This window comes from Heliangelus exortis, chromosome 1, assembly GCF_036169615.1.
Source record: "Heliangelus exortis chromosome 1, bHelExo1.hap1, whole genome shotgun sequence".
NCBI classification, from domain to species: domain Eukaryota; kingdom Metazoa; phylum Chordata; class Aves; order Apodiformes; family Trochilidae; genus Heliangelus; species Heliangelus exortis.
In genome coordinates this window covers 175,311,516-175,335,415 of record NC_092422.1, presented here as the reverse complement: position 1 = coordinate 175,335,415, position 23,900 = coordinate 175,311,516, and the positions used below count along the sequence as shown (strand labels likewise).

Here is a 23,900-nt window from a genome sequence, read left to right as displayed (position 1 = left end):
TTGCATGAGTTTCAACAAGGCCAAATGTTGGGTCCTGCACTTCAGCCCCAACAACCCCCAGCAGCTCTACACACCTGGGGAGGAGTGGCTGAAGAGCTGCCCAGCAGAGAGGAACCTGGGGGTGCTGATTGACAGCCAGCTGAACATGAGCCAGCAGTGTGCCCAGGTGGCCAAGAGTGCACACAGCATCCTGGCCTGTATCAGGAACAGTGTGACCAGCAGGACCAGGGAGGTGATGCTGCCCCTATACTCTGCCTTAGTGAGGCTGCACCTTGAGTACTGTGTGCAGTTTTGGGCACCGCAGTATAAGGAGGACATGGAGGTCCTGGAGAGGGTGCAGAGAAAGGCAACCAAGATGATTGGGGGTCTAGAGAACAGCTCCTAGGATGATTTGATTATCAGTTTCAGTGTTAACAATCCAGAGTATATGTTGTTGCATTCATATAAAGAGGTATATATTCTCAGTTTACCTCATTTGCAACAGGTAACCCATTCTGTTGAAGTTCCATATTTTAAAAATGAATGAGCTTTAAAAGCCTACAAGTTTTATTATTCTATCTATCTGTCCACGATGAAATATTCTGCCAGAATTTCAGTGTTTCCCCTGCCTACTATAGATAACTGGTTTTCACAGCAAGAACATGCTGTGTTGAGACCAATTGTATTTGGTTCAACAAGGCTGAGTGCAGGATCCTGCACTTGGGTCACAATGACCCCATGCAGTGCTAGTCTTGGAGAAGAGTGGCTGGAAAGCTTCCCAGTGGAAAAGGACTTGGGAGTGCTGGCTGATACCCACCTGAATAGGAGCCAGCAGTGTGCCCAGGTGGCCAAGAAGGCCAACAGCATCCTGGCCTGCATGAGGAACAGCGTGGCCAGCAAGTGAAGGGAGATGATCACACTCCCGCACTCGGCACTGGTGAGGCCCCACCTCAAATACTGTGTTCAGTTCTGGGCCATCACTACATGAAGGATGTTGAGCTGCTGGAGCATGGGTAGGGAAGAGCAACCAAGCTGGTGAAGGTTCTAGAGGGCAAGTCCTCTGATGAGAGGCTAAGGGAACTGGGATTGTTTAGTTTGGAGAAGAGGAGGCTGAAGGGAGACGTTATTGCTCTCTACCAATAGCTGAAAGGAGGCTGTAGTGAGGTGATATAATAATGAGGTGTTATAAATAATGATAGGACTATAGGAAATGGCCTAAAATTGTGCCAGGGGAGGTTTAGACCAAATATTAGAAAGAATTTCTTTACTGAAAGAATTGCCAGGCACTGGAATGGGCTGTAAGGGAGATGGTGGAGTCATCATCCCCAGAGGTATTCAAAAAACATGTAGATGTGGTGATTCAGGACATGCTGTAGTGGGCATGATGATGTTTTCTGGGTTGACATTGGATTTGGTGATCACAGCGGTCTTTTCCAAGCTTGACAATTCTGTGAATTAGAATAACTTTACTAAAAAAGAAAAGTAAGTTAGTATGAGCTAGCTCTGATGGTGATGCTCATGCTTTCTGCTGTGCACTGTTAAAGAGTCAATAGTTAAGCAATCGTAGAATCTTTTCCACAAGTAAGAACCAAGCAAATTTCCACACCTTTAGTCGGCAGCATGATCCAGCCTGTCCATGGAATTCTTGTGTTACACTGGTGTTGGCATCACCCAAACAAAGACTGGTTGGCATGCTGCAAGATGCCAGACAGTAGGGATACTGCATATAAATACCATATAGGCAGCAAATCAGGGTTGAATAGAAATCTTCAAAGTCAAATATCTAGTTCCATGAGCTAAAGTAGTTCCTTACTGATATCTGCATTCAGTCATTACCAGTTGTGTAGTAACTTTAGGATACTTTTATTCTTTTCCCTTGGGATTTGGGTCACGAGTGTAACCAAGTGGTATAATTGTCTCTGGCACAGGTTTTAATGAAAGATATTGCCACTCCCATACCAGCAGAAGAGGTGAAGAAAGTGGTTAGAAAATGTCTGGAGAAGGCTGCCTTGATCAATTACACTCGACTTACAGAATATGCCAAAATAGAAGGTTAGTACAGCAATCAACTGCCAAAGTGGCTGTAAAAGCCAACAGTGCCTATTAACTGAATATTCTATGAGCAGCCTTTTCCCTTTCGTGAACAAATTTCCATAGCAAGGGGAAATGTCTCATTAAAATCTCAGCTGGTGCACCATGGAGCTTTCTCCTGTTCATTGCTTTAATATGCCTCCTGGGACCCCGCTGAATGGAAGACTAGGACTTCTTAATTTAAGTTGCCCTTTGTTCTTACTTTTGAGTTCTCCATTAATCTAAAAGGTTGTTTATGGCTTATTTTGTATTTCCTTACTGTTCCTTGGGATAAAACTACTGACAGGAAATTCTTTCTGTGTGAGCAGTAACAATACCTTGAAACTTGGAAAGTCTGGGTATTCATTGTTTTCTGATGTACTTATAAGATAAGCAGATATATGTCTAATTTGTTTTCCTGTCACGTTTTCTGCTTTATTAAAAGAAACTGATCATTAAAACCTCAACTACATTTTTACTTCCTCAATAAACTAATGGGACAAAACACTAGATCCAATGATAATTGAAAGGTTTTTTGGAGTTTACATATGTTGTAGAATGTATACTGTGAAATTAACACTTTGCTCAAAAATATGGCTGGCGTATGCAATATCATTTTATTATCTGCAGACCGTATGTAGAACAAAAAGGAAGTTAGAATCATCAATTGCCTTGTCAAGACATATGCTATTCTCAAAAAAGTGCAGAAAGCTTGAGTCCTAGCTTTACAGATGCATTCAAGAGAAGAAAATAGTGTGTGTGCATCTTTACAACTGTTGTTTTTGTGTTTTGGGTTTTTTTTAAGTAGGGTCAGTTAGCATGAAGATATATGAAGGATGAATTCTGCTTTTAAAAAATACAGGTTTTTTGCACAGTGTGTGTTTTCATAGCATGTATTTCTAGCAATGCATGAGAAAAGAGAGTTATCAGAGCAGCAAAATGAAGAAGCCTCATCTGTTTAGCAATATTATAAAGCCAACTTTTATCATTTTTGCATTTCTGTTCAAATTCTCTGAAAAACATGAGTAAACCAATCTCACAAGTGATTAACAAAAAGCCCAGCTCATCACTATAGCAACCAATATTATATCATGGGAGTAACAACATGAAACCATCTTAGTAACCAGTTTATCATAATTAATTATGATATCATGTTGTGTTAAAGAAAGAAAGGTGAATATTAAATCTATTCCAGAAAATGAAAAAGAAAAAAAACCCTGTTTTCCTTAGGTTTTATCTTTCTGTATTCATAAAAGGGATTTTTATTCATAATAGGGATTTTTTTAGTATGTGGTATTTCACTTTTTAAACAAACCTGTTGAAATAATGGCTATAAAAATAGAAACATTTTTAAAACATGACAAAAGCGTGCAAAAGATATTTAAACTCACTTATTCTAAAATGGAATGGAAAAAATTTTTACAGCGATGAAGTGTATACAACTTTGCCCAAGATTTTTAACCATATCCTAGAGAATTATGGTAGTTCCACTGCTGCCCAGGCCATGGCATATTTTAACTTCCAAATTTCGTTTTGGTTTTACTGTTTTTGGTTGCTTTCTAAGAGTGGTTTTACAGTGATGTAATTGTAAACTCAAAGCACATTCTGCTTGCACAGGGTTTTTGGGAGTGTTGTAGTATCTGCACACTGAAATTATGTTCTTCTCTTGAAAGGAATTCATGTTAGTATTTAAATTAATTGCTTACTCTTCAAACTGCATATAAAACCAGATAGTCATTATCTTTATAACACTACTGATGCCCTCAAATGTAGCTGTCACACATTATTGGGATTTTTTTTTCCTATTTGAATACTTCTTCAGCGAACAACATTTTATCAGTCAGTCAAAATCCATCTGGTTTGTGATAATATCAGCTATATACCAATGGTAACTACCTAAAAAGGAGGCCCTAATAAAAATAAGAATATTATCTTATTTTACTATTATTTATGTTTTTTAATTCCCAAGCACAAAATGGCTCAGCCATTGAGCCTAAAACAGACCATCTAGAACTTGTAAATAAAAATATACTGTCTTAAATACATGCACCATTTGTTCCCAAGCTGACAAAACCCATCACTTGGGTAAACTGACTGGCAGGACTCTCACTGCTATACTTAAGATTTTTTAAAGATTCTACCTCATTATTTGGTATTTATTCTACTCCAATGAAGCTAAAGTAGTTGTATTTCTTCAATGATATTTTTCTTCTTTTCTTTTTTCATCCAGCAACAGCTGAAAAGGACTCAGGTGATTATTATTTGTGTGCATGTATGCATGTATTACAGATTTAGTGTGTTGTGTATGTTTTATTGTTTTTGTTGATTTCAGCACTATCATTATATTGACTGTGTGAACATTTAAAATAATCTTAATATCATAGAGTCCATGCATTCTTCATTGCTTAACTGTGATGTGCATATTTATTAGCAATTTAGATAATGTTGTATTTTGGAATATAATGAATGGAATTGTGGTTTCTGTTAAACAGCTGTAACTAAGTGATAAAGAAAAGTTTGTTAAATTCAAAATCTGTTTGTGCATTTAGAGAAATGTAATTTCATAGACACCAGCAAAAATGGTATCCATTTTTTTAACGTTACTGGTGAATTTTTGGATGAAGGCTTTGATAAAATTTTGTGAAGTTGGTTTCGTGCTTCTTTAATGTAGCTGTGTTTTGTGATATGTTTATTTTTTTATTTACAGCTGAAGGTTGTGAGGATGATTGTTCCATCTGCTCCTAATTTTGTGAAGCTGATATGTTTTATGTTCTCTGAAAGAAAAAAAAAAAACCAAAAACAACTCCTCAGAGTTTTTTTGAGGGCTTATTTAAAGATACACATAGAGACCCAATGGAAGCTTAATCATGATGCTCTGTGTGGTTTTCAGAAACATCAGTCATGGGGAAGAGGCATTGACTTATCAGCTTTTTCGGGATGAAATAATTTCCCATCTAGAAAGACAGATTTGGGTGATGACTTCAAAGGTTGAATCTAAGTAGTTCAAAATGGAACTCCTTGCCAATGAGGGACTTGAAAGGACAAGGATGTTTTATTTTTTTGAGGAACAGCTTCTTTAAGCAGTAAACAAATGAAAAATGCTAGCAAACTATAAAAACCACTTTTTAAAATTTGGAATTCAAAGCTGAAGATTCAAAAAATTCCATTGGTCCCCAAAACTCCCACTTATTTTCATTTGAAAGCTTTCAGTGCCCTGGAAGTGGAAGTGGAATTCCTACTTGGAATTGTTAAAAAAGAAAGCAGACTACTCAGTCATGATGTGGGCATTCATGCCACAGCCTTCTAGAATGAAGGTTGATATGAGCTCAGTTGATGGGATGATTTTCCAACCCTCTCTGAGCAACAGGGAGAGTTTCATTAAGCAGGTGATCCACAGAGCTTGGAGTCTCCTTCAGTAGTTTTTCTGTGATGAAAGGACCTATCCCTCACCATCAAATACAAAGGCATTCATGAAAGTTTCCCTACTAGGTAAGATACCTAGAGCTATACAGTACAAATACTCCATTTAATATTTTTACACCTGTAGGTATTGAAGAAAATGTCTCTTCAAATTAGAAATTTAGCAAAATGTTGAAATTAATTTGTGGACTGAGAGAACTAATTTTAGTTTATGTCCCCTGACCTTTGCTCTCGAATGCTTCATCTGTACACTTTTATATAAAATATGTACCTCAAGTACAAATCTTCACTATGCCACACATGCTTGCTATTCTTATTTCTCAGTCTCATTTTGTCAGAAAAATAGACCACTAAAGAGAGATCACCTACAGTTACAAGCTGTAAAAAAAAAAAAAAAAAAAAAAAGACAAAAAGACTGATTTCAGTCATTTTACATTAGATTTATGCATACTTTGAAAGAAATTATTGCCATGCTCTTAGGATAGGATAGCACAGGTGTCCCTTAAGTGACCTGGCAAGTAACTTTATTAGAGAATGGATGAGAGGGAAGCCTGTCACACTGAGTTGAAAGGAAATTCACTGTGTGAGTTAGGTGAAGGTAGAGGTGTATAGCCGGTGTTTATAAATTAATTGCTTTTTTAAATTCCACTTGTATAAAAATACATCTGAAAATTAATCAGGCAACTCAGAAAAATTACTTTTATTGAAAGGAGTGAATAGACCGTATTCTCTCAGAACTTTTTTTCTTATTTAACCCATTTCTCTGCTGCAAAAGATGAAGCAGGTGAAAGGGCTTCGCTAAGAATTATATTTAGCCTGGCTAACAGGACCAAATCCTGCTCTGTTGGTGTCTCTATTGGCAATATATTGCATTGCCATGGCAAATAAGAAGAAAATATTTCATAACTATTATTTACCCAATAACGTGTGCACTAGATACTGTATACAGAATCTTGAATTGCAAGAGTGTCCTTGTTAGGTAATACAGAGGTCAACATGCAAATTCCTTTTGTTGCGAGAATCCTTTTTCAGCAGTGTGGTTGCCAGGTGCCCAGGTCTGTTCCCCAGGTGCTTGCATTTTCACAATCTCAATTGAACAAGACTCTGAATGCTTTACCAGAAGACAGTGGTTACTTTCTTAGTGGCAGACACAGTGGTATAAGCAGCACTTGTAACAACTTGTTTGCTGTCAGGATGACATTTGATACAGCATTCCCATGTCATTTTACTATAATAAATATAGAACAGCTTTTTTCAATAAAAATTTCATTTGCAATGACAATTATACAGGGTTTAGCATTCATTCCTTAAGAAATGTACAGCTGTAATTCTCATGAAGTAGTTAAGCTATCCAATCAGTATAATTGCCTTTATGGGGAGAATAGCAGCAAACTTACTATTGTAATTTTGAACTATCATAGAATCATAGGAAGGGACCTCTAAAGGTCATCTAATCCATCCCCCCTGCAGTAAGCAGGGACACTCTCAACTAGATCAGGTTGCTCAGAGCCTCATCAAGCCTCACCTTGAATATCTCCAGGGTTGAGGCCTCAACAACCTCCCTGGGCAACATGTTCCATTTTTCCACAACCCTCATGGTATAGAACTTTTTCCTAGTATCCAATCTAAATCTAGTCTTCTGTAATTTAAAACCATTGCCCTTTGTCCTCTCACTACAAGCCCTTGCAAACAGTCCTACTCCAGCCTTCCTGTAGATCCTCTTCAGGTACTGGAAGGTCTCCCCAGAGCCTTCTTTTCTCCAGGCTGAACAACCCTATCTCCCTCAGGCGGTCTTCACGGGACAAGTGTTCCAGCCCCCTGATCATTTTTGTAGCCCTCCTCTGGACCTGCTCCATCAGGTTTATGTCCTTCCTGTATTGAGGGCTCCAGAGCTGAATGCAGAACTTCAGGTGAGGTCTTACCAGAGCAGAGCAAAGTGGCAGAATCACCTCTCTCAATCTGCTGCCATGCTTCTTTAGATGCAGCCTGGGATGCTTTTGGCCTTCTGGGCTGCAAGGGTATGCTGTTGGATCATGTCCGGCTTTTCATCCACTAGCACCCCCAAGTTATTTTTTTTACAGGACTGCTTTCTAAAACCTCATTTCCAAGCTTTTAGTGATAGTACAAATTGTTCCAATTCAGGTGTGGAACCCTGTACTTGGTCTTGTTGAACCTCATGAGGTTCACCTGTGCACACCTCTCCAGTTTTTCCAGGCCCTTCTGGGTGACATCCTCTCCCTCTGGCTTGTCAACAGCACCACTCAGCTTGGTGTCAACTGCAAACTTGCTGATGATGCAGTCAATCCCACTGTCTATATCATTGATAAAAAATGTGAAACAGTACAGGTCCCAGTATGGAACCCTGAGGGACACCACTTGTCACTGGCCTCCATCTGGATTTTGAGCCATTGACCACTGCCCTCTGGATGTGACTGTCCAGACAATTCCTTATCCACTGAACAGTCGACCCATCAAATCCATATCTCTCCAGCTTGGTGAGTAGGATATTGTGGGGGACCATGTCAGAGGCCTTTCAGAAGTCCAGATAGATGACATTCACTGCATTTCTCTTGTCAGCTGATGTAGTCACTCCATTGCAGAAAGCCACTAAGTTAGTAAGGCTGGATTTACCTCCCTGTCCCCCATGTGCCTTAGCATGTCTTCTAGGAGGATCTGTTCCATGATCTTCCCATGCAGAGAGATAAGGCTGACAGGCTGGTAGTTTCCAGAGTCCTCCTTTTTACCCTTTTTAAAAATGGGTATGATGTTTCCTTTCTTCTGGGGACTTCACCTGACTGCCATGACTTTTCAAATATCATGGAGAGTGGCTTGGCAACTATATCTGCCAGTTCCCTCAGGACTCTGGGATGCATCTATTGGACTCTGGGATGCATCTTACAACTATGTCTAAGAACTGTCATAGAATGACCTTTTAATTTGCAGGAATGGTTTGTAGTTTTTCAAGGAGATGATTGAAGCTTGAGTACATGAAAATCTTGTTTTGAGTATAAATAATTTTCATTTCAGCACATGCTGCTTTGAAACTTCGCTATGTGAGAGTACTTTGTGTATCATTTTGTATATGGTTTATTTTCCTGCTTTAGTCACAGTTTGAGTTAACTTTTCCTATAGATAATGCTGAACATAACTGGACCTTCTAGATGCTGAGGACAAACAGCATTCTTCAGATCAATTTTGTATAGCTACCAATTATAGAAATTTAGAAATTTGTATGCCTCTCACTTCAAAAAAAGATAGAATCATCCAATAGTTTGGGTTGGAAGGGACCTTAAAGATCTTCTAGTCCCACACATATGGAGTAAAATATTTATTCTGTCTCAGAAATGAATGGGTTTTCCCATTATTTTTTTTTTTTTTTTTTAAATTAGAATGGCTGAGGAGTAATGGGCTCTGCAGGTGCTGCTGTCATTGCCTAAAAAAATGATAGAAACTTACATATAAATACGTTTTTCAGCACAAGGTCATTACCTTTCTGTGGACAAAAAAAGGGACTGGCTTAGCCATTTAAGTCGTAAATGTCTGTGAAGCAGAGAGGGCAGGCAGCATCTGTCATTGTCTGTAGATATTAATTTCTGAGGCAATAGACAAACTCTAAAGTTTTTAATTATGAGATAGTTCTCTTTTACTTTGTTTGTCTTTAAAGCTGTTATTTTTAAAACTGTAGTAACTGAATATACTGGGCTTTTTCTGCCAATCAGTTTTACTAAAAGTAATGAGAATAAATTTGATTAAACTGCATTGTGCAGTATGCAGTTGCTCAAAGACAAATTGCTGTTGCCATTCCAATATTTCTTTCTATCAGACAGACTGCCAAAGACTGCATAACTGTTAACTCCATACACTAGAAGGTCAGAAGCAACTCAACAGTTTGTTGTCTTTTAAAGGACATCAATCGTTAGCATACTCATTACATACGAGTTTATAAAGGAAGGGTAGTATGTAAATGTCCTCAAGGCTCAGAAGAATCCATCTGATTTAAAAAGAAGAACACTACAAACATTATTGAAATTGAACAAGCAAGTGGAGAGAGTCATTGTACCTGGAGAGGATTTGATTGAACCTCTCCATGCATGTTCATTTCACTGAGCAAACAAAAATGGATGAATTCCACAGCAGTATAACACCTTCTTGGTCTCTTTCTTCTATGACTAAATTGAAAGTGCAGGATGTAGACAAATATCTCTGACTTCAGTTTTGGACCAGAGGACAAGAAAAGAACCCCTTGTTTGTTAGGTCCATGTCCTGATACCTCCTTAATAAAGGTACCAGCATCCTCTCTTAACAGCTGGGCTGAGTCAGTTTTTGTCAGTACTTTTCCCCTATTTTCTCCCCTGCTTTGCTCATGTGAAGGCCATATCAAGTACTGCTTGCTCTGTAGGTGTAGGAATCACCTTGTGGTCAAATAAGTCCCTATATTTTGGATCATTAACCTCGTCTTTATCTCAGATACTTCCATGCTTCATTAGCATTTCATCATCATTAGCATCTTCACCATCTCCTTGCCCTTAGATGCTTTTTTACATAACTGTTTTATACTTCTACATCCTAGGTTTTCATCACCTTGTCTCAATATCAGCCTTCTGTTCTTCATTTTTATCATCCTAGGAGATTTTCTGTATTAAAGTTTGAATTCCACCTTCTTGAACATTGATGACCAGAACTGTGTAGTCATCCTTATGAGATGACTGTAAGTTCTAGTAGAACTCTTAGAGCAGAAATGCTTGATCTAATATATTCAAGGAATGCTTGTATTTGCATATCTGTGTCATGCTTGTGGCACATAGATGGACTGTTAAAAGTTAATTCAACCCAGTCATCATAGTTTCTATAATGTCCAGCAGTCCGGTTCCCAGTTTATAGCAAATGTTTAAGAACATATGGCCCTCTTCCTTGAAGTATTAAATTTTGTTTCAATTTCTCATTCTTTGGAAGTATCCAACTCTTATTTGTGCAGTTTGACCCGGCTGCCTATTGCCAGTGTTTTACTACATTGTCATCAGTTCACTCCTAATATTCATTCTGAAGTAACTGGTGAAAATATTAAAACTTAGCTCTAAGAGGATCTTCAAGGTTTTCTTCAAGAAACCTTCCTTTGCTCTGTCAGTGCTACCGACTGTCTTCTCTTGAGGCAAGTTCTGTATGCAACACATAGGTTTTTTCTTAATCCTTATTTTCTCCACTTTAACTTGTAGTTTTCCCATGAGGCAAGGTATCAAATGCTTTAGTAAAGTCAGAATAGATGAGCTATACTTAATTTCTTTTCTAAGATAATATCCTACCAAGAAAAGCTGCTGCACAAATCTAGTGAAACCTACTTTTGCAAAGCTTTGTTACATTTTATTGGTTTCTTCTCGTGTGCTCAATTTACTAATTTCTTCAAAACTGTTGTTAAAGTTAATAATTGTCAACATCACTTTTGTCATCCTTAACTGCCAGCCCTAGATTTCCTGTTGTCATCTTTCAATAAATCCCTAGAATTTAGACACTTAAAATTATGATTTCTTAAAAATGTTTGTTACTAAGTCTACACTTTCAAATGCCACCTTTCTGTCAGCCTAGGATGTCAGTAATTCACGTCCCTTCATTCATGGAGTTCTGCGGTTTGACACGTTTGGTACCTCTGAGTTTTATTTCACAGGAACAGAAAGTACTGAGAACTTTAATTCTTTCCCCCTTTGAAGAGACATTAAAGGTGAGAGAAAGGAAGGGAATGTCAACTGCTGGTGTCTGTGGTGCCAAAACTGAAATACAAAAAAACATAAATTGCCATTGACCAGTAGTTAAAAATCAATATTTCTTTTCATCTCAACATTTTTAATTTTGCTTCTAAATCTCCAAATGTGTTGTTTCATTCTTCTTCCAGCTTCACATGAGCCAAAAGATTTCCTTTTTTAAAAAAACGATCTGTGATTGTCCCATGAAGGTAATTCCATTGAATACTACAAGCATTTTTAAAAATTGAAAACATTGCAATGTGACCTACTTTATAAAATGGTTGTTTATAGATTAGGAGATGTGAACTTTAACACTGTATAAATTTCATAATCTCTCTGAACATATGTGATAATGGGAATTAAATTTATTATTATTTTTGTCCCTATAATTTAAAATCCTACTGAATTCTTAGAAAACAATTATGAAGTATTCATAATTAAAGCAAAATTCCATTAGTTCTACAAGACTAGCGTTGGTTTTTCATGCAGAATTAATTCTGTGAGAATCTGTAGGAAAATCTACCACAGTCAAATTGAAATTCTCTGTGAGTGGATTATCCCAGTTGCAGATTAACTCTGGAGAGTCAGTTCAGGTTTAGTAACGTATTAGCTCCAGTTTACTGATGTTTCTTCTGCTTTTGGAACAAGTCTAGAAGCAATCTTGCTACTTTCATATGCTAGAAGTCCATATTAAAGTGCCCCACTGGAGCAGAGGTGGCTTCATCCAGATCAAACTATGATGTCTCCGCATTATCACATTATATTATGGCCTGTTTTACTGCAGGGCTTCCATGTCATCCCCTCTACATGAAAATTAACCCATTTTAGGGTCTTATTTGGAGTGATCTAGTCAGATTCCTTGGCAAGAGAGCTGGTATAAAATAACAGGCAAGCTCATTTAGGCTCCATGCACTACAACTGGAAAGAAATACATAACATTTAGATCCCTCTTCTCTATATCTAAATAAACTATATTCCAAAACTTGCTCAGACTCTTCACTTCTGTGTGTGCAGCACATACTGGAAGGCGTTTGACAACCAACAATCATAATGTTATCTGCCCTCCTGTGGGTGTAGTTGTGGCATATGCATAGAAATTAATTAGTTGATGGTCAGACACCTCCACTAGTAGGCATCTTACACTTTCTTCCAGGCTTTAATGCTGGTTGCATTAACATTAAGTAGCATAACAGCTGAGTGCTGCCAGCAACCAGAGCAACGGTGCCAATGAAAATTAAAACAAATACCAGTTGTCTTACATGGAGAATTAAAATGCAAACTGGATGTTCTGTTGCAGTTTGGCATAAAATGAGCTGGACTAAATCCTAAAATGCAACATCATCCCAGAAGTCTGCAGCCCCATCCAAGCTGTGTGGATGTGAAGGTGAACACAGGGTCTCTCAATACTTGCCTTTTTTCTGCTATCTCTACGACTGGTCCGTGGCTGACCCTCTGGCCTGAAGACAGATTGGTTCTCTTGAGTGTCTTGGTCTGGATGTGCTTGTGTGAAGAAAAGGAGGAAGGATGAAAACCAGTAAGGGGCAGGAAAAACCAGTAAGGGATATATGCTGTGCCACAGGCCAGAGACAGGCACCTCCTAGCTGCACTGTACTCATATCTGAGTAGGAAAGCCACCTTTTTAATAAGCCAGTTCCTGTGCTGACCAAATGCTAATGAGAAATTAAACACACTGATGGAAAACCTTACACACTGGGGAGAAAAAGAAAAGTGAATTGTCCATTTGTCTTCATGGGTACTCTCTCTTCTGGAAAGTAAGCTTAAGTTAGGTATTAGACACACTGTTCTTAGGTTTTAGACATCCTGATGCACTCAAGAAAGGAGGAATGGGGGGAAGTTCCCTGACCTGTGTGACACAGGTCAGACTGCATGATCTGACAGTACCTTATGGCCTTAGGCTCCATCAGTCCATGAAGCATTCACCTTTTCATTTCAGTAACATTTTATTCACTTAACTTAGCTCATTTAGCAATATTTTCCTGGTACCTGTGTGAATCATGGATAATGTGTACTTCAGAGAGCATCCATTATTTGCAAAGCCTGGCTTGCTTTTTCATTTCAGCAGAATGCGAAGCTGAAAACAGATGATTGATGGCTTTTTCTGTTTATTTTCTGAAAGATGTCAAGCAGCATATTTACTGACATGACTCCTTCTGCAACTTGTTAGTTTGAGCAGTGTAAACACATTTTAACAACCCTTAGTAATTGTGAGGAGAAAGACATAGTGAATGTAATGAAAACTGACAGCACAGATTTCCATGCCTGTAATTTTTTTATGCTTACAAAGACAGGGGCAGTATTTGCTCAGATTGTTTTGGAGGTTCTAAAACTTCCAGATAACAGCTAATTGGTACTCATATTTTAAGTTTACTGCTTTTTTTGGTTAAAAAAATATTAGTATTTATCTCCTTTTCTCTGAAATTACTTCCTAGCCCCTTATTTATACACCCATGTAAATGGTGTCTCTCTGTAACGTACGTTCACTCGATTTAGGAAATGATAAGATCCTTAGTTACAGAGAAAAAAAATAGCTTATATGGTGACTTAGAAAAAGAAACTTTAAATGAAGGCTAAGCAAAATGAAGGGAAGCATATATATCCACATGAAACTGCATGTACTGATTTTTCTGTGAATATGCAAACAACAAAATCAGAGAGATTTGTCCAAGGGTGCTGAGCGAGTGCAATTGTCTGCTACATTTTCTTATCAGTAAATCTTAATCAGAAAATAATTATGAAAATATTGTTGAAATAAGTATGAAGCATCAAGAGTAATATACGTGGTTTTAGCAAGTAATCATTTTAGTGTAAACTAGTAAATAGTATATAGCAAGGGAAATTTCATGCAAACGTGAAACTGGAATTCATTGAGCCTAATCTGTCTCACATTTTCAGTCTTTCTTCTATGAAGTGTCATTCAGAAGCTTGCAATACTGAAAGGAAAATTTACAGTTTTCTCTTTTTCCTCTTAAACACAGTAATCCTGCTGGAAAAAATATTCCTGAACCCATAGTCAGGAAATATTCCTGAGTCCCATAATGACCGAAATCCTTGCAATTCCTTATTGAAATAGTTTGTCATGACTGATTTATTTTTTATGCCAGCATTATTCCTGATCTCCTTCCCAAGTGGTCCTAGTGTGGGAACACTGCCTGTGTTGGAACATTTCTGATTCTCACTTTATATTATTAGGCTCATTATGCCTTTCAACAAACAAACAAAACAAACAAACAAGACAAAACAAAAAGCAACAAAACAACTCACAAACAAACAAAAAAAAAACCCCACAAAATCCCTAAACTCTCCATTCAATGCCATTTCTGATCAAAATTCATCACTTCAACACAGATGAAGACCATACTATGGTCTTTCTCCTCCTCTCCCTACTAAGAATATCAGTTCAATAGCCATTCTTAGGCTATTTTGGGTTTTTTCCAGGTGCAGAATAAGTGAACTTTAATGCAAAATTGCAATATCAGATTCAATATAATTATTAGAATTACTTTCATACTAATTTAGAGGAGTCTTTCTAGGATATAATTTTGAATAGCTTACATCTTATCCCTTTTCATAAGGAATTGATGCAATTATGAATGCAATTTTGTTATTTACTTGATTATTAGTAAGATCTACGAAGATCAGGCTGAATTTGTAATAAAATTTGTTGTTTGTGCTGAAATCAGACCTGCCAGTCAGACTCTATTAATATCTCTAGTTTCTTCCTAAGACTTACGAACATCAGTGATACTGATAGTGATGTATCAGCTGTATGAACCCCACTTGCTGCATGTTCAGGGAGGGGAGGACACTGACCATTAGAGGAAGCAGCACTTTCAGTCCTGGATAGCATAAAAACCACTTTTTCAGTCTGAATCAAATAGCAGTCTTTATACTGTCAGGTAATTAATTTAGGCTGGACCAAGCCTTTCTAATCTCACTTGATATAATGCACCAGTATATTTGTGGTTGTAGCCATACAACTGTTCTCTGATATAAAATTTCCAAATTCATTATAATATTCGTTACCATACTTTTGACAGTGTGAGTATAGCTGTGTATCCTGGTGTGTGTTTTGTGCTTGGTTTATGTCCCTGTGTTAAGTCTTTCCTGAATTAGGTTAGGGTTTTGGAAATCATGTTATTTCAACATATCTGCTTATGTGGTCTGTTTTAGCAAGATGTGAAAACTTTGGTTTTTTATAGCCCTCATTAACTAATGTGCCTGCTTTGTATTATGAAAACAATGTGCTTTTGTAGTCACCTTTAAGTACAAGTCTGCTGGAGGTTCTAATCCAATGTTTCTTCAAATATTGCATTAGAGCTATGTTTTTCAAGGTACTGTGCATCAGTGTGTTAGTGCTGAAGTACTGGAAAAGGTCACCTGCATTTCAGATGTCTGAAAAGTTGTTTTGACTTTCTAGAAATGTTAAGTGTTTAAAATATTTAGTGTGTACGTTTTGACAAGCCTTACCGACACCAAGGAGATTTTGTAAGTTTTTTAATTAACCTGCTGATGTTCTGTGCCATGATGAATTCATAAAGTGGAAAAGAAACATCAGCAGGATTTTCTGCATATGAATATGTGTATTCATGTGGTTTGCTATTCAAGTGATCCATGAACAGGTTGCCCAGGGGAGTTATGGATGCTCCCTCCCTGGAAGTGCTTAAGGCCAGGATTGGATGGGACTTCGAGCAACGTGGTCTAGTGCCAAGTGTCCCTCCATATAGTCAGGGGTGTTGGAACTAGCTGAACTATAAGATATCTTCCAACTCAAACCATACTGTTAAGATGCACAGAAAATGAGACAATAGGATTACCAGCTTCGTAAGTTCTCTGCAAACCTGGTCAATGTGATCACACTTGATTTATTATTATGTTGTACAACATCATTTCCATCTCATGGTTTAAGCTTAGGTACAAAAGCTTTGTTAAACAAACAAAATCAGATAGCTAACACTGGAGTTATTCCTAATGATACAGATCATGTATTTGGACAAATTACTTTTATTGATTAAGCCATAATCCTTCAGTTACTCTCTTATCTTCCATGACTCTCCCTGGGATCTAGTCCTAAGAATTTTTTTTTTTTTTTTTAATTGAAAACTAAACTGAATTTAATTGCACTGTAGGATGTCTAGTTAGGTTTGGTTTACCTTTTGCTGTTTGTCTCCTGTTTGAGGTCTACTCTATAAAATGAGTGAATAACATTATTCGTTTTTAACTTTTGCATTTGCCCTTGTTTTCCTTCGTATGGAGATTTTAGTAAGCTTCAATCAATTCTATTATGCCATCTGTATTTTGTAGTATCACTTTTCACTGTGTTACCTAAAAGAATGCATTCACTGTTGTTGCTGAGCAGTAGGTAGAAAATTAGTAGGTTGAATAATCAGTTATGAGAAATTAGTTACTTTAATCTTTATTGTGTTTTGTGCTTTTCTTATTTCTAAATACTCCTGAAATGTAGTGTCTTATTTAGATGAAACATTCGGAATTTTTGACTGCTGCAAAATTTATGAATCTTCTGAAGATAACAATGAGTCATCTAGTGAGAAGGGCACTGTGCTGAAAGCACAAGAACAAAAAAGGTCTCTACTGTCTCCTGCCTTTGTATATCTGACCTTGAGGAGAATTAGAACTTGCTTGTTGCAAAAGTTGAGCACCTAATACCTTGACGCACCTGTTAGTTCTCTTATGATTAATCAGATAAGGTTTATAATGCTCAGTGATTCTTTTGTGAATTAAATATTTTCTCTTTATAGTGATCTGGAAATTCAGCTTCATTTACTTGTATTAAATTATTGTCCTTAACGTGAAATAGACTTTACCTCAGAAAACTGTAACTTTGCTCCATTCCCATTCCTGACTGACCTCATTTTCTCTTACAATTGCATATTGTTTAGAACTAAAATAATTCTGCTTTGCATTTTATATTCACATAGAGAGCATGAACCAAGCAACACCTGCTAGAAAATTGGAAGAGGTTCTTCACCTTGCAGAACTCTGTATCGAAGTCTTGCAGCAAAATGAAGAGCATCATTCAGAGGTGAGGCCGTAACTGAATTTGCTGTAGGGAATGGTTTGTTCCTAGATTATTTTATCCCCTGATGCGAAGCAATTCTGTCAAGAAACATTTTAGCTTTACTTTCTGACATATGTTCAAGGCAGTTCACATTTACAGAGAAATAAGAGACTTGAAGCTTATGAAAAGTGAAGTGAAATAAAACTCTGCTTGAATTTGCTTGAATGAGCTGCAGGTTTAGAAATGAAAATTTAAAGAGCATAAAGTAGAAAAAACATCTTTGTGCTGGAGGTGGTGAAATGGTGTGGAAAACATTCATAGCCTTATACAGTTGTTCCTATTAACTTTTCCCTTCTCATTCAAAATAGAAAGAAAATATAACTGAATGCTAGTTTTTATCAATCTATATAGATATTTATTTTAACATAAAAATAATGATGAGTATAATAATCACACTCACATTACTCTTCTGCTGATTGGAAAAGTATTGCTTTTAAACTTGTGGGGTTTTAAATTACATTATAAGGTAGAAGAAATAAAATACAAGTGTTTCATGTTTTTTACTCTCCAGTCATCAGCTTCATGATGCAGTAACAACTATGTTTGTACTATTTAGAATTATAGCTCCTTTTGTATCAAGGAATTACAAAAATAGATTTGAGCAAGTGCACACAATTGGATATATTATTAACATTTATGAAAATAGTTTTCTAAGGCTCAGGAAATTGTTTTTAAAGTGTTCTCAAAAACTCAATAAATATTTTTGGGAAAAGTAAGCAAAAGGATAAACATGATTCAGTATATGCAGTTTATAAATACGATCATTTAAAACATCTGGTTTTATATCACACTATGGAATCTAGGTTTTAGCTTGCATCTGTCATGTGTGAACTTGTTATAAATGTTTTAACTTATACTGAAGAAACAGCTGTTTCCATGATTTGAAATGAATTCCCTAGAGGTCCTATCCTACACTACTGTTGCCACTGTGTTACTCTGTAATAATTACTTAATAAAATGTATATATTGTTGTCTTTGTCTTTTGAGGACCTGAGACTGTAGGTCTATTTTCCGTGCTACTTGTATGTACTCAGAGATGCAATATTTTTCAGAAGGGTAAATATACTGCATGTGCCTTCAGAAAAATCAGCTAGTCAAAAATTTTCAGTCTTATCTCAGCTTTAAAAAATAAAGGTAATTTTAAGATATTTTCCCCCTTCTTCCTTCACATAAAAATGTTTAATTGTATTGAAAGTTGTAGACCAGGCAAAACTTCAATATTTAAAAATATCTGAGAGCAAGGTCAAAAAATTACACATTACCTGCTCAAAAGTGCAGATTAAATATGGTGACTTCATGTTATAATGTTAACTGTGTTCAATGTTAACTGTATTCATTCTTATGCTGCAGATGGTAAAAAGGATCAGTAATCTCTAAAATAGTATAGCACATTTTTAATACTAGATTTTTTTTGTTTGTTTCTTTTTTTTTTTTTAAATTCATAACACTTCCAAATTTCTGGGATTCCCAAAGGGAAGAGAGGTATGTGATTCCTGATGAACTAAGCATTCTTTTTCATGGTTTATAGCATGGAACTGTGCATTGAATGTGTAGCATAAATTCTTTTGATTATTTCTGGTGCTGTACTGCCACATCTGTGTGTTTTTCGAAAACCTAAGAACTTCAGTTTTCTTTCAGTCTGGTTGGTGTGTTTATTCTCTTAGAATGTCTGTCACCGGTTGATAGTTGTCTTCAGTCTGTTTTCATATTATCTGTAATGACTGAACAACTATTTTAGCTGTAATATGTTTTTCTCTTCTTCCTTGCTGCCTAAGCAATGATGGGTAGCTCTTGGGAGGGTGAGAAGAATTTCTGAGTTCATTTACAAAGGGGAAGAATGAAATGTGCTGAGTTTCTGGGTTTGTTTTTCCTTTGTTTTGAGGTTTTGGCTATATTTTCTGATAAGAGTTTTGCTTGTCTAAAACAGACACACCTGCCATTGCCTGTATACACTTCTTTTCTTACTTATTTATTTATTTATTTAAGTTTAATTGTTTTCTAGGTTAAGGAATCTGTTCCTTTAATGAGCTCACATTTAAACAGGATTTACTAAGGAGAAACTGCTTCTAGTTTGAGGGGAAAACCCCATTTTAAACTCTGCTAAAATTTTGAACGCCTCATCTGTCCTTTTCATTATGGTGCTGGAGCATCCTCCAGTCCTGACATTGCAACAGACCCAGCACTTTTTAGTAATAGCAGTGGATGCTCAGCGTATCTTTAAATTTCCTACCAAATCATCTTTTCTCCATTTGCCCTGTGTCAAAAAGAATTACAGGCAGTCATCAAAAAGTCCAGGATGCAAAAATATATTTTTAGACCACTTTTCAGAAGGGGTCTTTTATCTGTGCTGTCAGGCCTGAGTTCTATTTAGTTCTAATGAGTTCTAATTCTACATTACCAAGTACCTACCTGATTTCAGAAATGGAAGTGAGGATCTTGTATACATCAAGCCACATATTTCTTACACTGGTAACTCAGAAATATTCAAAGCAAAATACTCAAAATGAGGGGCATAAGTTTGAAAGCAAAGACGTTTTCTTACCTGGCATGTATTTCTTACTGTCAAATATTTTTGTGAGCTCTCAGCAAAAAACTCTCAGCTGTGTGTGATACTCATTCTGTTTCATAAGCTCATTTCACCTTCATTTTTAACTCCAGGATATTTAGCTCCCTCTGATCCAATACTCAGCTTCAATACTGACCTAGATTTCAGTGACAGTGAAAAGGTACAAGAGTTTTATGTGAAGCATTCTGTAATGTGGAGCTGGCTTTACTTGCTGACAGTTTTTATTAGATTTCTTCTCTTAAGCTAAGATTACCTAAGAATCTAAATTTTTAGCAAAGAAAACTGTGTATTCCAACATGTTAAGTTACTGAAAATTAATACAGACATCAGTGAATTTCTAAAGATGTACTTAGCAGCATTTGTGGAAGGAAGACTGGATGCCTTCTTCAGGAGAAGCTGACATCTTTAAGGCAAAAATACTAATATTAAAAGTGCTCTATTTAAAAAAAAGTGTGGGCTTCAAGGAATAAAATTTCACACTAAAACCATTTCTTCAGATTTGAGTGCAAAATGTAGTCACAAGAATTATTTGGAAAATAGTTTAATCTGATTAACACAGTAATTTTTCAAGTCTGAGGGTTTCATTCTTTTCTTTGCTCGCTGGGAAAGAGTAGCAGGGATTCATACTCCTTTTTCGAGTTTTTGTGTTACATTTTTTTCTGGTTCTGTAATCTTTCCCTGGCATATTTTTATTTCATTCCTTCCATTTTTGATGCATGCTTCTAGGAAATATTTTCACATTTCTCAGTTGTCCTGTTTATCCTCCCCAAATGTGATAGGACATGAACTGACATATACCAGTGTACTTTGCCAGAGATAAAACACATCTCTTGGTGTTATGACTTGTGTTTAGTAATTCTATTTTGTCATCTTTGCAGGCATTTTCTTGGTGGCCAGAATTATTGGCTGAGCATGCAGAGAAGTTTTTGTCTCTGTATTCTGTTGATATGGATTCTGCACTCGAGGCACAGCCACAGGACTCCTGGGACAGCTTCCCACTTTTCCAGCTGCTGAATAACGCCCTCAGAAATGACAGTAATATCTTAAGTTTCTTACTAATTGCATGTATAAGATTTTTTGATATACCCACACCTTAGAAATCTGTTTCTAAATAATGTAATTCTCAAAATAAAAACCAACCTGACCGTGCCTGTGTTTACAATATATATACCCTGGTACTCCATTTCCTGGAAGTTGAGCAGTTTCTCTCTATCCTTGCATCCTTTCGTTCCCTATTCTGGTAATTCCTTAATCATTCAGTTTTCACTAATTTCTCACTTTTTAAACATGATGAGAAGTCACATAATATGTATTTGATATTTCATATTTAACCGATACTCCTGAAGTAAAATTGTACTTAATATTTCCTTCCAAGCCCTCATATGAACTATTTTCAGACTAGTAATATCTATAAAGGTATTGTAGATTTAGCATTAATGGATTAAGATGCAGACAACAAATCACAGTGCTATTTTCCCTTGCTTTATTGCTGTATCACAAATTGAGCTGAAGACCAAAATTTCAGATAGACATATTATCTTGCTTTTTTCAGCTTTGAAGAGATTATTTTATTTTATTTTTTGAATAGCTAAGTGATGTCCTAGGGATGTTTTGAGTGAAAGTGATTTTAATAATGGAATTAAGGAAATAACTAAAGAAACCAAAGAAAATGGATGAGCTGTTAATTTAAAAACATTGAATTACAGCTAAAATTTTAAGGCATAATAAATTAAAAATATATATTTGTGCTTTGTTTACTCATATTCTATTTTTTTTTTAATGAGAAATTGATCTACTGGGCTTTTTGTAATTGAAATTGTTGTAATCCAAATGCTGTTTTTACTGAATGATTCAAGTTATTAAAATGTTTATTTTTTAAATTATAAATACAAGAAATCCTTTTTAAGTCTTCCTGAGAACTCCTTTCATTTCTGTGGAACTTCAATAGCTTAAAAATTTTAGCTCTGTGTATGGAAATCATTTCACTGAAAGAATGGAAAATACTATTCAAGAGCGTTTCTTCAAGGTTACGTATTTTGCAACCTGCATTATTTAATGTTGTATTGTTGTTAACCTTAGCTGCTAAGTGTTTATTGAAATACAGAGGTCATCTCAGTGTAGTACCTGGTGGCTACCCCAGCATGTCATGAAACAGAGAACAGCAAATGTACAAATCACTCTAGCATGAGGGATGATGAACTTGATGACTGGAAAGGGGCAAATGGACAGTGCCACTAAAGCTGAATCCTAAACAGGGTTGTTGGAAATTGATGTTTTCACCACGTTGAGTATGGTATAGGATGGAGTGAAAGAACATTTCCATCCACTCATTAGAGATCTCTTTTCATGAATTATGTTTCCATGCCCTGACATTTAGCGATGCATTAAAAGGCACATTCCCGATGATTTCTTTTTTTATGTCATCCTCATGAAAGAAAATGTATCTGTTAGCATTTCTTGTGTTCCTAAATGGTTTGTTTGGATCCTTTGTTGAACAACTGCAACTACAGAAACCCATTAAAATTGCAATGCTGGTGGTACTTTGAGCTGTGTTTAGAAGGCTGTTCAGAATACTGAAGGAATTGTTTGATCTTGCTGCAGATCTCCTAACAGACTTCTATTAGGTGGATTCGGCATTACTTGGAAGTGAGTGATAATCTAAAATCATAGACTCATAGCATGGTTTGTGTTGAAAGGCACCTTAAAGATCATCTAGTCCCAATCCTTCTGGAATGGGCAGGGATTAAAACTTTGAAGCCTGTATTCAGCTGTCTTTCCTATCATCTTAAATTTTCAGTTTAGAAATCATGTCTCTAGTTGTGATGTTATGTGCACTAAAAATAGTTATTTGGTTTCTTGAAGCCGTGGAGGTAATTTTCATAGTCTTACAAGAAGGATTTGTGGCACTAGTTTTAACTACATTATTGTGTCATTTTTGTTCCTTTCTGCATTGGTTCCAGCCTGAGAAAAGTGACAGAAAAAAATCCAGGGTTGTCCTCACCTGCAAAGAGGTTTCCGGTTGGCTGCTCATTTTTCTTTCCTTAAAAGATGAAATAGATAATAAAACTATATTATAAAAACAGCCTTAGGAAAGACATTTTATGCAAACTTTTGTGTCAAAGCAATTATTAGAAAAATTATAAAACTATAACTTAAGCATACAAAGGGACACATCACACCTTACCAATTTCATGATAACAGACAAGGACAGTTCCTGGCAACCGCAAGCCATCTGGAAAATTATACATTTTTTTTTTATTTCCCCAGAACTACTGGAGAGCAAACGTGGAAATTAGCCACCGTTTAATCAGTGGATATGTTAGCAAGTGGCAAGTGACCATTCTATCAAGAACTGATTCCCAAGTGGAACGTACCTCAGTGCTTATTCTTTAATTAACAGCCTTTTCACCTTGCAAGTGCATTAAAGCCATTAGAAAGACCTCCCCATGCTTATATAATAAATTTAGGAGTCTTCCAAAATGAAATACATCATTCTGGCTTTACCCTAAGTGAAAACCTTTTCCTGAAAACTATCACCTTCATAAAGATAGATTTAGAAAAAAAAAATCTAAAAAGGGAAAAACTGGAATGAGGTCTCACGAGGATAAAAAGGCTAGTGTTAATAATTAACAAGGAGAGTGAAGTGGAGTAAATTAGCCGTAATAGAGCCCACAGTGACTGGCAAAGTCACCTCTCATTATCAAAAAACTCATTAGGAAATGAAGAGGTGGAAATCCCACTGGGTTATTCTCACTCTCCAGCTCTATCAGAGATTACTTTTCAGATTTCTTTCAAACGAAGAACTGTTAGGTCACCATATTGCATATTAGGTTAATCTTCAGTGAAATTTGGAGGGCTGACACCTGCGTGTTATTCTATCTCAAGAGCTTTAAATGAGCTCCAAATCTTTGATGCAGGAGTCAGTTTTCATGCAAACCTGACATGAGTGAACTCCTAACAATAAAGAAACAAGCCAACATTTACAGCATTAAAGAAAACTTACGTGTAAGACTATTTTTATAACTATGGTTCT

General features: G+C 36.4%; 1 protein-coding gene across 5 annotated transcripts in view; it reads left to right on the top strand.

Annotated features, from left to right (window-relative positions):
* CADPS2 (calcium dependent secretion activator 2) overlaps positions 1–23,900 on the top strand; it is a 281,939-nt gene that overhangs the window by 198,178 nt on the left and 59,861 nt on the right. For 3 of the 5 annotated variants that reach the window (XR_011723932.1, XM_071733753.1, XM_071733755.1), the window contains exons 16-19: positions 1,908–2,031; positions 4,280–4,300; positions 17,162–17,265; positions 20,746–20,902. Coding sequence is in view for 4 of the 5 variants with exons in the window: in XM_071733753.1 (XP_071589854.1) it covers positions 1,908–2,031; positions 4,280–4,300; positions 17,162–17,265; positions 20,746–20,902 (406 nt within the window). In the remaining variant the exon portion in view is untranslated. The remainder of the gene's footprint in view (positions 1–1,907; positions 2,032–4,279; positions 4,301–17,161; positions 17,266–20,745; positions 20,903–23,900) is intronic. The other 2 variants (XM_071733756.1, XM_071733754.1) reach the window with 1 other exon arrangement.